The 15,943-nt window shown below is 44.5% G+C and overlaps 1 protein-coding gene across 2 annotated transcripts in view; it reads right to left on the reverse strand.

Annotated features, from left to right (window-relative positions):
* Positions 1 to 15,943, reverse strand: part of ssbp4 (single stranded DNA binding protein 4) — an 83,280-nt gene that overhangs the window by 6,026 nt on the left and 61,311 nt on the right. For both annotated transcript variants that reach the window (XM_063465939.1, XM_063465940.1), the window contains exons 6-12: positions 5,958 to 6,041; positions 3,411 to 3,537; positions 3,204 to 3,271; positions 1,949 to 2,013; positions 627 to 672; positions 490 to 525; positions 300 to 354 (exon numbers count right to left, since the gene is read on the reverse strand). In XM_063465939.1, coding sequence (XP_063322009.1) covers positions 300 to 354; positions 490 to 525; positions 627 to 672; positions 1,949 to 2,013; positions 3,204 to 3,271; positions 3,411 to 3,537; positions 5,958 to 6,041 — 481 coding nt within the window. The remainder of the gene's footprint in view (positions 1 to 299; positions 355 to 489; positions 526 to 626; positions 673 to 1,948; positions 2,014 to 3,203; positions 3,272 to 3,410; positions 3,538 to 5,957; positions 6,042 to 15,943) is intronic.

Genomic DNA, 15,943 nt, shown 5'->3' on the forward strand with positions numbered 1-15,943 from the left:
TACGCCTTAAGTTAAAAAAAAAAAAAAAGTGTGACAAAGGATTTTTCATGAACATCACATTTGAGAGTTCCAACAAAAGCACATTCAGTGCAATATACATTTTCTTCCATTTTTCAGTGTTTTACACTTAAAACTCCTCCTAAAGGCTCAATTCTTCACGTATTTAGAGCCCGATCTGTCTCCCAAAGAGAAATGTGTATCTGACGGAGAACACGTTTGATGTTTCTTAGACAAACCCTCCTTCAGTGAGCACCGGATTAAAGCAGAAACCAGAAGGGAAACTGAAATGTATAACTCACCTCCAGGGCTAGGCATGATGGGAGTTCCTGGTGGGCCGCCTCCCCCCGGAGGACCCTGAGGGGTGAGAGCAAGCGAGGGAGAGAAATGAGCACCGAGTGCATCTAGACGGCAGCGCGCCTGTTAGATATCACAGCGTGACAGGTAATTTATGGCCCGTGGTCGAACACGAGTTCGTGACAGGACACTTACCACATAGTTGCCTGGAGATGAAGATGAATAAGCTATCTGTGGGAAGGAGAGACCCGGGGTGAAACACAACATGAAGCACAGTTATTGTAAATGCACTCGGTCACGTGGACGTGAAGATGTGAGAGGATGTGACTCACTGAGTTGGTGTTGGGGTTCGGCCACGGACCTCTTCCGCCAGGACCCCTGAAATGCAGACAGGTATGAGGATAAAGGGGAGGTTTTATTATTTGTTATGTACGTGGACTCTAGAGATTATTGCAAAAGTAGAGTTCATCAGCTGACGTGCAGAAATGATCTAGAAACCTGCCTGTTCAGCTTTCTGGGAACTTTACTGAGGGAAAGGACTTTTTTATTGGAGTGACGGTCAGTCACAGGACAAGCATTCAGACTCTGAAACAGAAGACGACTTGTTGTTTTTTTAGTGCGACGTTTACTCTTTGGGGTTGAAAGTTCATTGACTGTTTCTGTGCAGCCACACTAACATGGATATCACCTTCCTGGAGAATTAGCATAATATCTCCAAGCTGCCTTTCATGGAAAGAAACTCTGAAAGAAAAGGTGTCTGAGCTACATGTTTCTGCTCCATGAAATAATTCCATTTTTGCAAAGTTTCTATTTGGCATCGGTAAATACCACAGCACAGAGACTGTTCTTTTGAAGGTCACCAGCGATCTCCCAGTGGTTTCTGAGCAGGCATGTGCTCTTTATCTGGCACCGCTGGACTCGAGCGCAGCATTGGACACAATTGATCACAGTACTTTTTACAAACTCTGGTGCCTTGTGGGTGTCTGGCTCAGCTTTATAATGATTTTCACATTATCTCTCAAACAGGCTGCACCTATCAATAGCTACTATGTCTCTTTATCCACACTCATAAAGCACGGTGTGGCTCGGGGCTCATTTGTAGCTGCAGTATGATTTTACATACTTCCCCCGGGTCACAGCATTCGTGGTTACTGGATTTCTTTCCGTAGTGATGACACTCTGTTGTACTTCCCTCTTAGGCCCAGTGACCCTGAAGTGCAGAGCTCCTGCAGGACGTCTTAAAACTCGCGTGCATGCGCATTATGAGGAAAATGCCCTGTAACCCTATACAGCACTATTTTATTTAATTCTTCTCATTTGAAATTTCTTTGCCGTATGAGCCGGTGCCTAGCCTGAGACCCATTGTGTCAGGGTCAGAGTAAAGCCAGGATACAAGGAGAACTTATCCTGACTTTCTACTTTTACCTTAAACCAGTGTAAGTCTTTATATCTCTTTTCAGTGTGTCTTTTTTCTGCCTGATGGTTCTGTGGGATGTTTCTTCTTCCCTCATCTGTCACCAAGCTGGTTTGAGATGAAATTTGGGGTTTCTAATATATTACTACTATTTTTGCCCATTATTTAGATGATTTAAACGTTATCATATAGAAGTATATACAGAATTTACAGCCATAAAAAGAAAAACAGTCTACTAACATGTTCATGCCGGGCATCCCTGGCCCCATGGAGTTTGGAGGAGGCCTCATCCCTCCGCCATAGTTCTGCACAAAGAGATGAACACACAGTCAGCACAGAGCCTCGCACCTGCTCTGTGTAAAGGTTTGAATCATAATGAAGGTCAGCGACGATCATGTCTTCCACTAACTAGTGTTTAATTATGTGGATGTATGAGCTGTGTGTGGGCTGCTCGTGAAAGAGGACAGCTGTGTGTGGAAGAGCCTGCGCACTCTGCGCATGTTGTGAGTCTCTGTATACAGTAAGTGTCTCTATGTGTGCGCGCCCTCCCGCGTGTTTGCGTGTATGTTTTCATCGCTGCCCAGTGGGCTGCTTTGGCTGGCGCTACACGTGTGTCTTTGGACACGTGTGTGTGTGTGTGTGTGTATGACTGAGTGAGTGAGTGAGTAGGGGGGCAGGCCAGAGAGCAGCTCCACTCAGAGGAAGAGTTTTGTTCAGCAGACGATTACACTTGTCGAGCAGATGCCACACCAGCTGCTGGTACGCTCACTGCCAAAGTCACTGCCAGGGTGGCACAGAGAGGGGACGAAGGGCACGGGGAGAGAGTGTGCGTGTGTGTGTGTGCGCGAGCAGTGGCTGGGTGCAGAATGAAGCAGCTGTCTTGTAATGGTAATTCAAAAGGACACTGCTGTTTAAGCATCTTATGTATTAGAAAAAACAACATTAACACAAATTAAAGTGATAAAAGGAAACCGACAGCACCGTCTTTGGCACCACTTTTAAAAAAATATGTGTTGGTGGTGGCTTGCTCATAGCAGTCTAAGCATTCAGTCTCTGTCTCTCTAGGTGGGAGTCAGCAAGTAGGATTTAACATGTAGAACTGGCGTTAGCAGTGGGTGGGCTCTGGTCGCAGCCAAGATCGGCGTCAGAGCGCTTCTGACATTTAAAGGCAAAGTTAAGAGATTGGCGGAACCAAAATTCCTGCTTAGCAAAGGAGAAGGATTATCTGCATGCTGTTTATAGGTTGCTACTTTGACATTATAGCTGTTTTTTATGGAAGCCCCTAATGAAGGGCAACCAAACAGAGAGTTTGCTCATAAACTAAAGACCAGGCACCAAACCTGGCTGTGTGGCAGCTGCTGAGTGGGAGTGCAGTGGGCTGGTGGAGCTGAAGGACACTATCCACTGTCGTGACTTGCTTTAGTAACGCGGCCCTTTGTGTTTTACTCTATATGACTAATTTGGTCGTTTGTGTAAAAAAACACTGGTGGTTTACCTGTGGGCCCATGCCTCCCATGCCTCGGGGGGGATTCATTCTCATTGGACCGCCCATGTTTGGATGTCCTGTGATAAAACACAGAGTGTTGGCATGGCAGCACCACTTGGATCAATAACAAATCCATACAGGAGGAAGAAAGAAGATTCTCATTTAGAAACCAATATAAAGTTTCTCTGCAAAACAGCACACTATGGCCGTCAGTACCTTGAGGTCGGGTGGGGTCCAGGCTGTTTGGAAGGAGAGGCTGTGACCCGGGGATGCTCCCGGGAGGCTGATTTGGCATACGGAGGGAGGGCCTTGGACCACCTGGGTACCGTGGAGACATGAATGGCTGCAGAAAGGAAAAGAGAAGAAAAAAAACAACAACTTTATTCTAGGGGTTGGCAAACATAAGGCCTGGGGGCCAGAAGTGGTCAGTCAAAAACTCATATCCGGCCCGCCGGACAGCTTTGGAAAATGTGAAAGATGCCATACATTTTGGAATTTTAACTGTATTATCAGATATTTTACAGCTTTTCCTTCTCCATGGCCACTCACACTAAACCAAAGTAAATAAACAATGAAATGGCAGTTTTTTTGCTTTCTACTATACAAATTCAGGATTCAGGATCTGGCCCAATTCAGAACAAAATGGGCTCTACGTGGCCCACAATATGAAATAATAATGATCAGAAGCCAAAACACTAACACACATGTACATTTCTTGACTGAGAGTCCTTCAAATATGTTCGTGCTAATGACAACACAAAGCTAGGGTTATGCCCCAAAACACAAAGAAGCCACAGTGCAGTTAGCGCAGAATGTGGCTTCAGTTTAATGAAATCAGCATCTAAAGAAAAGCAATTTAAAGGGACTGGCACGATTAGATATTAACATAATGTATCAAGTAAATAAAACAAACATAAGGTAATCATAAGGATATTATGACAATATTTATTTATAGCAGGGCTTGTAAAATGACTGCAGCGGGAGTCATTAAACACACGACGGAAATTAAATTGAGATAAAACGATAGAAAGCGCTGCACATATTAAAAATACACAAAACATCACAGTACACATGTCTCAGCATGCCACCGTCATTACCAGCTTAGCGAACATCAGATTCTGCTTTTAAAACACTGCATCCATAAATCACAGTGTACGCTGCCTTTTGGTGCTTCTGATTGAGAACTAATAAACACAGATCTCTATAAAAAATTTAACTGATGTTATGATAATAATATCATTTCAACCAGCTTCTATTAGTCTCTCAAAACGTGTACAAATGTGCTCTCCAGAAGCAAGAATACTTCCATGTAAAATAGATTAGTCATATGTTTCCCCTCGGGTGAGAGCCAAACTGTTCTTAACAAGTGAGACTTTGAAATGACATAAGGCACAAGATGATTAGCAAACCTGACTCTCCATTGCTGACCTTCTCATGTTTGAGGCTTTATCTTTGGACGTCAACAGGGGGAGCTATTGCGCTGAAGAACAATGTGGATGCTGTATTTTTGTTCTGTTTCCAAGTAAGGAGGGGCTTGTTGTTAAGTTTTGGAAAGTAAGACCTCAGGTGATAAATGCCATTAGGATAAAGGTAAAGGGGGACAGATAAGTGAGAGTTAGGAAGATGGGGAAAAAAAACATGCAGGACAGAAATCTGGACCAGAAGAACAATACAAGGACAATAATGTTGCAGCGGGTGGGGGGGCATTAACATCACACGGCTGGATGAAAGCAGTAGTTCTACACCCCGTCTCTGTTTCTGTGCCACTCGGTGGTGGACATTTTACTACCGACCTCGAATACGCAGGAAGTCTAGCTACAAAGATTCTGCCTGGATTGCGTGATTCATACCAGAAACCTAAGACACGTTCACTATGTTTCAGCAGAGAGGGGACAAGAACAGGCTGGCCGGGACATGCATTACAGAGCCAGCGCACAACTAGTGAATAATGTAAAACACCAGAGACAGATGGTTTTCAGAACTACCTTTGAGAATACGCTGCTACAACTACAAATATCCACGCCCGGTGGACCACATTTCGATGTTAGACGATAAGAATTAATTCAAAAGTCAGTCCAACTATTTTAGTATCAAGAGGAAACATGCAGATTTGAATGCTGACTGGGTAAGACTTGGGCATTTTGGTCACGGAGCATGAGCCGCATGATGTTTGTATCATCATCTTATCACAGAGATAAGCACACACAACACAAATACAGCATGAGACTGCATTTAAATTATAATTATGTACTACATGTTTTGTGTGTCGCCGTGTGTGTGTGGTTGGAGCAAGTGGAAGATGAGTTATATAATAACAATTAGTCCTCGAAGTGAGAACCGACTCACTACCGTTTTCATCTGTACCCTTGTCACTTAAGTCGGCTTTCTCTTCGGCTCCTCTTCTCTCCTCCTTTGACCGTGTTGTGGTGGGTTTGTGCATGAAGAGCTGCACAATGTCAGGCTGTGCTGCAATATTAATGGTCTATTGATGGACTACGGGATGGTGAGTGCTGGGCTGGGCTGAGGAAGAGAGGAGGCCCTCCAGATGCACCTCCGCTCTTTACAGCTGGGCCAACACAGCTAAATTATTCATCCAATCCACCAGTGTGGATGCTGCCCATCCTGCCTGTTAGCACGAGGGACCTGTGTGCTGTTTGTACACTTTTCACTGTTATTTGAGCGAGTGAGCGAGTGGAATCAAGGGTAGGCTCAAGAAGGAACCTACAAGCAAAGTGACAGACTGGATAAATGTTTGGTTCTTACCTGTCCATGAGGTCCCATCATGGGATTAGTGGGGTTATGTGGAGGAGGCTGCGTGTGAGGCGAAGGCTGAGATCCTGGGGGACCCTGGTGAAGAACAGATTTAAAGTTGTTTTTAAAAAACGAGCTTCAAGAATGTAATGAATGCAAATCTTTCTGGGGAAACATTATTAGCGCAATCAAACTTCAATAAATCACTTTTAATGTGAGTACTGCAGTTATAGGTTTGGTTTAGTTTTGTTTGGCCAGATTTTAGGAAATCTATTAGTGGCACTCCATCAGGGCAAGCAAGGCAAGCAGTGCTTGAACAGTGAAATCTAAAAGTAGAGATCAATCAAATCCTGAAACCAATCTCTCTTATTTTAAACAACTTTCTGTCTACAGCTTCTCATCTGTTTGCATCCATCTATCTACTTATCCAGGTTCAGGTCAGGAGTCTAAGCAGAGAAACTCACAATTCTGTCACTCTGGCTAACTCTTCCAGCTCATCTGGGGGAAAACCGAGGCGTTCGCAGTCCATACGACACATAGACAATCTGCTGCTGGCTCTGCTTTCACTGCTCTGAGATCAGTTTCAATCTGCCTGTTTGTTTAGCAACTAAACAAACCCTCTGTGATTTATCATTACATACATTTTCTCTTACTAACCACCGATACCAACAAGTGTAATTTAGAGGGGTTAGAGTGCAATGTGAAGAAGTTTAACAGGTAAGGCAGATTAGCATCTCTGAGAAATCATTTGTTTATACAGTTTATATAAAAAAACAATCAACAATGGAGGCAATCACTAACTGGTGATTACTCATGGCCCTCATTGCTCAAGCATTTTAATTTAATATACTAAATGCAATATACTTAGCATATAGTATTTACAACATTTAAAATTCACCCAACCTTAAACACCTACAGCAATAACATTCATATCCAATATATGGATGTTATATTAACATCCATATAACATGTTGGGGAACATTTTTCTGCACACTAAGTACTTTTACTTTTGATACTTTATTTACAATTTGCCAATAATACAGTTTGGTGTTTTCTGACATTTTTTTAATAATATTTTATTCTTGCTTTCAATAAAGGAAAATTCCTTTAGAATTCGCGGAAACTCAGTGAATCCATAAAAATTTGATGACACTACAGACGTTAGTACAATATTTTAGAATACTTCAGGGTAGGTACAGCACGCAGAGAGGTGAAGATGTCCGGGAAGAGTGCTGCAAGATGCACAGGGCTGTCAGCATGTATATAAGAATAAAGATGGACAGGAGACAAACTCAAAGGCTTTAATGTGGTCCAGTTTGTCTTGGTAAACAGTGGAAGAACATTTGTGTTTCTTCTTGAGTTTCTGGTCTCTGGTTGTCTCCCCGCTTGCCTTGCTGTAAAAGTCACTGCACACCACTGTGTTAAATATAACTGGAGCTTTGGTATTTTGGGGGTGTGCTTGTATATTAAAAGGCTGTAATTTCAATAAACTCTCCTGAGTCTAAAAAATGATCAACTACACAAGCACAATTTATCACTCTACTTCAATGAGATAAGCATGTTTTATGTAGCTGATGCTAATGCTGAAGTACAGGGAAATACTTTATTTCCCGGTATGTAATATTCAGTTCAAACAGCTCTCCTGGACATTATTACAGGAAATCAGAAACACATCACCAGCACTCAGAGGAAAATGAGTATGGCATAATATCTGAAAAACACGATACTGACGGGAGACAAAGTAGTAAATGATCTGAAAGAGATGACCAAAGTTAAACGCACAGTGTAGAAGCATGAAACTGAATTCTACTGGGACTCTAATTCTGCCTCACTTCACTTCATTGTGCACAAAGCAATCCTTTGTTAACATGCCGCTCGTATACAATAGCAAAGCCCTCTTTATCTCTTTCATCAGAGGTCAAAATGAGAAAATTAAAAATTAAAATTCACTGTAAATATGTAGAATTTCTTTACAACCATCATATTTAATCTGTTACACCAACAAAGAATGCTTCTAATAAGATCTGTCACTGACATTTTCAAAGGGCCACATTGACTTCCATGCACAGGAATTGTTAATTGCCAGGATGGGGTCAGATCAATTCACGAAGTGGCCTGTAATCAGCATTCAATTACAGCACTGCTGCCAAAGGATAATTCAGGGTATTTTCAAACGTGGTATTATTTTTCTAAATTCTGCCGTGATGACACTTGATCCGGTTTGCCAGAGTTAAAGCCGTCCAAAACAGAATCAAGGGCCAAAGCAAGCTTAATTCTGGTGCTCACTTCCACTCTCCAAAGAAGTGCCAAATATTTAAACCCAATCAAACATCATTATGGCAATGAAATAGAAGAATAAATCCCCCTCTGAAAATAACTGAAATTATTCTGTCACTTAAATCAACATTGAACTGAAGACTCAATCACTGCTATGTGAACTACAGTTTCAGTTTGTATTTTTAGAGCAAATGAGCTGAAACCAAGTTAATCTCTCACAGCAAACACTTCTACGTTAAAGTGACGCCGTATCACGGGACTAACGTCAACTCTGACCTCCGCGTCTCGTACTACAGCAGCATCATCTGACTCTGGCAGCAGTCACACCGCTAGAAACCTGTTACTAGCATCAATGTGGAGAAACGGGACCACCCACCGCCAGACCAGACTTATCTGCTAGTCTGCCAGAGCTTCTGTCAAGCACTTGGCTATCAAGTAACATTACAGGTGTGTGTGTGTGTGTGTGTGTGTGTGTGTGCGTATGTGTGAGCATGTGTGCAAGATGAGTGGCGGTGAGTGCAAATATAAGATCTCCCTCTTTCTTCACAGGTGATAGCAGGATCTTGTCTCAGGTGCTGAGTGTGTGCTGGCTTTGATATACCTGCAGTTACAGTATGAGCACCGAAAGCGGGCTGCCGGGAGGAGGAGGGGGGGTTTACTTTAACAGGTGTGTCTTTAACATCATTGCCAAAAGGTAAAGGATTATGGGAGTGCCCTTGACACTCGCTGGTTGACAGTATTAGTGCAGTTTACTCAAATAGACACCAACACACAGTTAACGGCTACACCACTGTACACTAGATTACACTTCTCCTAATAAAAGGGCCAATTTTAAATATTAAATGTATAATAATCTAAAATAAAAATAACTTTATGCAAATATTCTGCACTCTTGCCTAAAGTGGACCTATTATACTAATATATATTATAACTACAGTGCAGTGGTTGTTAGCGCTGTCAGCTCATAGCAAAAAGGTTTGAATCCACTGACTGGGTGGGGCTTTCCTGTTGACATGCTTGGACTATTCCAGCTTCCTCCCACGGTCCAAAGACACGCACATAATTGGTTATTCTAAATTGTAGGTGTGAATGTGAGCGTGCTTCAGATTGCTCTAAGTGCTCAGTTTCAGACTGTTCTTTTCTACTCCTGGCTCTGTGTGATGTCACTGAGCAGGGATATCTGTATGCACAGAAGCTCCTCCCAGTGCTGTTCAAATAGTTTTGCTTGCAAGAAGCAGCCAATCAGAAAGATATAGAATTTGTAGAATAAGTTTGGCATACATACGTTTGCACGACATTGTGATACTACTGCTCGCTCGCCGAATAGCTGCAATTTTTAATTTTAATTATCAGAGCAAAATCATCAATCATCATAGCTGCTGATGATGTTTCAGTTGACTGACTTTCAGCTAAACACACACAGCTGTTAGTCAAGTGTGCCTCTTCACTCGTGTGCATCGCTTTCCATGTAAGAGGCAGCTGCACATGTACCTGCTTCTCTTTTGCATCGGAGCTAGAGAGAAGCAGGTACATCCACCCTCTGGCTCTACCTCACTTTCCCACCCGGCCCACTGCTCCGCCCTCCCTGTGTGAGCGCTCTGTCGGCGTGCCGCCATCCAAGCCACAGAGCTCGACACCGGGAACCTGCGGGCGCAGCTACAGCGGAAAAATAAACATGCCTGACTGACAGCTCGAAACAAGCGTGTTCCCACGGGCACGGATACAGTACTGCTGCACCGCCAGGTACGCCATACAAGAGCACAGATTTTGGCAGGAGAGATGAGTTCGTACGTACGCATGAAAATAACACTGCTCATGAGCAGAAGCACGTATTCAAGGACTTGTTACCCTTTATAAAAGGCAGAAGCAGCAGCAGGGCTCTTCAGACAGGTGCTTCCTCTCTCTGTGAGATGTGTCAGTTTACCTTTCATTGATTCTATTAATCTCATCATCATCCGAGACGCAGTCAAGTCTCCACAAAAGCCACTTTTTAACCAGCAACGCAAACCTGGACGTGTTTATTTAGTTGTACATGCAGCACACAGTCGGCGTGCCGGCACAGTTATGACGTCTGTGCCGGTACCACTGTGGGTTTTTTCTGCCACTCCGTGTGCAGTGTGTATGTTCTGGGTGGTTAACACCAGCTGTACTGGCTCGCTCTGTCTCTCAGCAGGTTCACACTGGGGCTAATGCAGCGCTAGCTCTGTCTGACCTCAGAGGTTACTGTTGTTGCCAAGCCAGAGTGTGTGTGTGTGTGTCTAACAAGACACCCCTGCGGGGTCTGACTGCACTGACCCAGCTGCAGCAGTCTGGTTCTCATCCACACACACACACACACACACACACACACACACACACACACACACACACACACACAGAGCCTAGTTTCAGTCGCTCGAGAGGACACCGCATTAACTTGCATTCATCTTTCAGAGCCATACCCTCGCACGTAACCATGAGCGCTTCCTGCCTCACCTGAATTTTTGACATAACCATCACGTAATCCTTAAACTACTTTCACCAGTTTTACCAGCTGGTCACGTGGGGACCATCTTCTCGTCCCCATATGGGGGTCTTGACATGATGATTGTGAGAGCAAATTTTTGTTCCTGCAGGGTAGATAATACACAATCTCATTCACGCTCTCTCTCGCGCACACACACACGCTCAGAAACTACACACAGAAACACTCACAGTGCTCCTCTCTTGTTCTTCTCTATAATGTACCATAATGGAGCGTAGCTCCTTTGACTGGGCCTCCCCAGGCCTTCCTGCTATTACATCTGAATGGGCCAGCATATGGCCTTTATGGCTCTACTGTTCCCTCTACAGGTCCCCGCAGAGAGAGGGAGCGAGAGAACATTTCAACTGTCGTGGAGGTATATGCAGGACGAGTTTGAAAAGTAGCTTGCTTGGAGAGTGTGCGAGTGTGCGTGAGCTTGTGTGGCGTTGTTTGTGTATTCGTGTGGGAGAGGGGAAGGAGGAGGAGGGGGGGGGGGACACGGGGAGCGTTAAATGAAGCAATTAATAAAATCATTTTCTACCCGGCTAAGGAGATAACAGCTTGGCACAGTACCACAAACCCATCAACGCAACCCCCTCGCCTCCTCACCGCTCATTTCAGCTTAAGGAAGACCCACACTGCTGCCCCTGATGGACCACTAACAGAAAGAGTGAGAGCGAGGGAGAGAGGGGTGGAAGAGTAGCAGCCTGCTGAGGGTTTTTCACCTGTTTATAGCTGCCAACACTAGAGGGCAGTGTGTAACTTCTGTCAAACTTCTGGACACACACACACACACACACACACATACACACAAAGAGTGAGAACACAAAGCAGCCTGCATCACTGAACACAACAAACAAAGCCAGGAGTAGCAGCGCCCCACACACATACACACACACACACTGAATGCACACTCATTGTCATTCCTTGCTAACATTCCAGAGAGAGCAGCAGTGGCAGCAGTGGGTCTCCTGCTAGCTCATGCTATATAACATGGCAACATGTCAGCTCAGAGATAGGAGCACGCGATCAGGAGTGTTTTCTCCCGGAGGATAGCCGTTAACCCGCTGGGACGGCGCCAAATTATTTACAGTATCGTGCAAAGGTTTTTGAGGTTTTAACATTTATATGCAGCACGGCCGAGGAAGCATCTGATCAGCAGCAGGACGAGTCCAGAGTCAGAAAAGAAGAATTAGCAACAAGAACAAGGGGTCCTGCTACAGCCGATATGCCCCCCCCCTCCCAGAGGCATGGCCTCAGTAATCATGAGTATCAATGGAAAGTTCCCCAAAATGGAGCCACCTGCTTTTTAATTGATGAAAACTATTCATGCTTACTTCACTGTTGGTGCTTAAGGCTTCTGCCCATCCATTGGTGCACCAGTGTGGCTCTGTGAGAAGGATTGTGGGAATTCAACCAATGTAGAGGCCGCAGGGACACGTTTCCAAAAAGCCAAAAGCATGCAGTGCGACAGCCGTGATGCTACGTCGGGTTGAATGTTGACTGGCTGAAAATTTGTCTTTTCGAAAGGAGCAACAAAGGAGTTTAGCACAAAGCAGCACAAAAGCACACCTCAAACAACGGCAGCAGGGACACTTTACGTTGTTTTAACTCACAGCTTCACGAAACGACAAAGAAGGTCTTTGTCCATTGTGAATTTCCAGACGGAGCAGTGATGTATTGCCAACTTAATCGCCACGTATGGGGAGAGGGGGCTGCTACGCAATATAGCAGAAGTCTGCTCGTTGGCAGCACGTGGTGGCGACGCCGCTCGCCACTGCTTCGCCCACATTCTTCTGCTCTCTGCGTGTTGTTCATCGCGAGGTGATGCCGTCCTCCAAAAAGCCAACAGCACGTTGCCTTCTGGTTGCAGTGCACGACTACAACATGCAGACACGGTCTACAAAGATACTGAAGCAATACCACACCAAGACCTGAGCTCTTTCACTAACACGCAGAGAAACGTGTGAGGTTTGCCTCTAAACAGATGAAATCACGTGATGGTGGAAGTGAAGCATGAACAGCAGGAGAAAAAGGCTTCATTCATTATTATCATTTATGTTCATGAGCCAAGTCTAAAGGAAAGTACAGGTACACGATGAAGAGAAAAGGTTTTCCCAAGCACTGCTTCTCATTTTAAAGTCTGTCATTCAAGGGGAATTGTTGGGTATGGTTTTTGTGGCTGTCCTCTCAAGGATAAGCAGAGTCCCTCTTCTAAGTGGAAAGTTTTGACTCGTCTGTGTCTTCCACTCATGCTGCTTTTTCACATGTGTTAGAAAAGCAGATTAAACATTTTTGCATAACTTTTTAAATCTGTTGGTGGTTTTTGTTGAGAGGTTGAACACCGTTACGCCTCACTTTGTTAACTTCGGGCAACTTTGTGATTATCCCTCTGTAAAGTCCGCAATCTCCACTAAAGGACCGGCGCCGGCCCTAACAGAAGAAATAATATTTCAGACGCTATTCCTCAATCACTTCTGTATGGTTTGCAGTCTATCATTCACTTTCCAAAGCACTTCACCTTATTTATCTGCATCTTTGTAATACGACCGACCGGACTGAACCCCGAGCCCAGTCTTACCTTTGATAAATAAATTACCGAGCGCAGATCTCTCCCTAATTCGCCATGTGCGTGCCATGTGTCAGCTTTGAACAGGTTCTTAAATTTGCCTTTGATACCTGGGTTGCTTGTTCTTAAATGTGTAATCAAACCTAATCCTCTTGTTGTGCTTTTTCGTGTTGTCCCTGAAGAGCTGCAATTACCTGCCGTAAATTGCACAGCCTTTGACTCTGGATCCTCTTTTTTTCTTTTTTTTTTTGGCAAGAGGAACAATTCCAGTTTAGTAGAGAGAGGATGCCCCACCCCGGCTGGTTTACACCCCTACGAGAGTGCGCTCTGTGTTTTTGACTGCGTTACGTGTCGTGTGTAGATCACAGAAGCAGCTCGAGAGCGAGGCGCTTCAGATCATTTAATGTTCATTTTCTCATTTAAAAAAAAAAAAAAAGATTTTGGAAAGACTCCCCTGACATCTCACTGTCCTCTTCTTTTTCCCCTCCTCCACCCTCCTCTATCTCTCCTTGCTGCCTCTCGTCCCTAATTCCCCCCCCCCCCCCCCCGTCATCTTCCCTTTTGCTTGCCCTCCCCAGAGGGCTATGATGCAGCAGCGATGGACTTCTGCTGAGAGACGAAGGACTACACACCAAACGTTTAGACACTTATTCCATTCCATTCTCTTTCTTCTTCTGTCTTTCTGCCTAAATGATGCCCCCCCCCCCCGAATGCCAGGCTCACCCTGTGAGCTACACATTAGGATACCATGAAGGCAGACCCTCCTCTCCTCCTCCTCCCATCTCTATTTTCCTCCAGTGTCCTGTCTTTGCCCCTCATTCCTCTCTCCCAGGACTGGAGCCAATAACAGTGTTGGGGTCACCTATGTTAATTGCTATGCTAGAGCAACTGGGAAAAAACTGTGCAACACACACACACAGCGCACACGAGCAGTTCACACACAGTCGGTGAGTAAGCATGTGTCACTGAAGCGGCGTGTGAGAAATAATAGTTTCAAAAACAAGGGAAATGGAGAGAGTGAAGAAATGTCATGAAGAAGGATGCCTGGCGTGTGAAGGAGAAGGTGAGGAAGGGAGAAGGTAGGAAAGGAAGCCGACCCAGAGTTCAGATGAGAAATGACCGAAGTGCCGAGGAAATTTCGCTTAGCTCGATATAATCCATTCACAATTCTACGGCAAGACTGTGGTCCACTCGACTAACCGTACCTCAGGAGTGACTGAGGACACGAGCACAATTTTGACAATGTGTGCGAAGGGGGGGAGGGGGGTGACACGGCTTCCCCTTCATTTGAATGAACAAATGCAATGCAGAAATCTCAGTAGCCTGCACTTTCAGCATGGACCGCAGCCATTAGTTCAATGGGGAATTAATGTCAGCTACCTACAGAAAGCAATGAGCAGGGCTTCGGCTCTGGCTCATGTTGAAAGATGCTGTTGTACCACTAACAGTGTGAGCTTGATTTAGGGAAATCTTTGCAGTGGCACTGGGAGCATTTTGTCTCGGTGCACTGTGCAGGCTCTGTGCTCGCACCTTTGTTTTCTTGTTTTCTTCACCTTTGCCTGCTTTGCTCAGCTAATCTGAGCTGAAGAGGGGAGGAGAAAGAGAAGAAGGATGGATGAAAAGAGAAGAAAAGATGAAAGTGAATACAGCATCCATCCCTCCTTGTTCTCCTCCTCTCTGCCCATCCTGTCTGTCTGTCTGTCTGCCCTGCACACAGGGTCTATTTATGGAAAGCAATGTCACTCACGCAACACCATCAGATAGCTCTCTCCCTGGCCTGCTCACTGCTCATACATCATTAACATTCTCTACCACCCCAGCATGTACATGCATGCATGCACACACACGCACGCACACACACACACACACACACACACACACACACACACACACACACACACACACACACACACACACACACACACACACACAGAACATGACACGCTGCCAATCAAACAAGAAAAAACAGGCTGTACAGCCTCAAACTGTACGTATGGAAACATCAGGTATGTTATAGACAGAGAGTGAGAGGAAATTTGTGCAGCATGCTTACAGCACTGAGCATGTTTAATTATCCTCACAAAGGATTAATAAAGTAAAGTATTATTCTTAAAGACGTATTGTAATTTTACTGCATTGCCTGGTCAGCCGGCTCCTGTGTTTGATGTTTAACTCAGGAGAAAGTCTTTAAATGGCTGAGACGCTAGCAAGACTCTTACATATCACAGGGATTTACAAACAAAAATCGCAAAAATAAAACTTTAAAAATAAAATAACAATAAATGCATTAATAAACATTTTGTTTATTAATTTAAGGAAAATTAATTCAATTTAAAAAAAATATATAAACCCATGTGAGCATGAGGCTGGGATCTGGTGACTGAATATTATATATTCAATGTTCTGCTGACTGTTATTGATCTTAAATGGTTAGCAGGACAACCCTTTTAGCTAGCATTAGCAATTGAAAGAGCTTTGTTATCTTTGGACAGAGAGGCTTTTTCCAAACTCTAACCAATAAAATTCAGCAGCCGGTCGACAACTCCTTGGCAACCAATGGTCACTAGGGAAAAACGCTCGTTTACAGACCAGAGGGCAGAGGGTTGCTCTCGGCTGCTGCGTTGAAAGCCACCAAAAACCTCCTTGCGA

This window comes from Pelmatolapia mariae, linkage group LG23, assembly GCF_036321145.2.
Source record: "Pelmatolapia mariae isolate MD_Pm_ZW linkage group LG23, Pm_UMD_F_2, whole genome shotgun sequence".
Classification (NCBI taxonomy): Eukaryota; Metazoa; Chordata; class Actinopteri; order Cichliformes; family Cichlidae; genus Pelmatolapia; species Pelmatolapia mariae.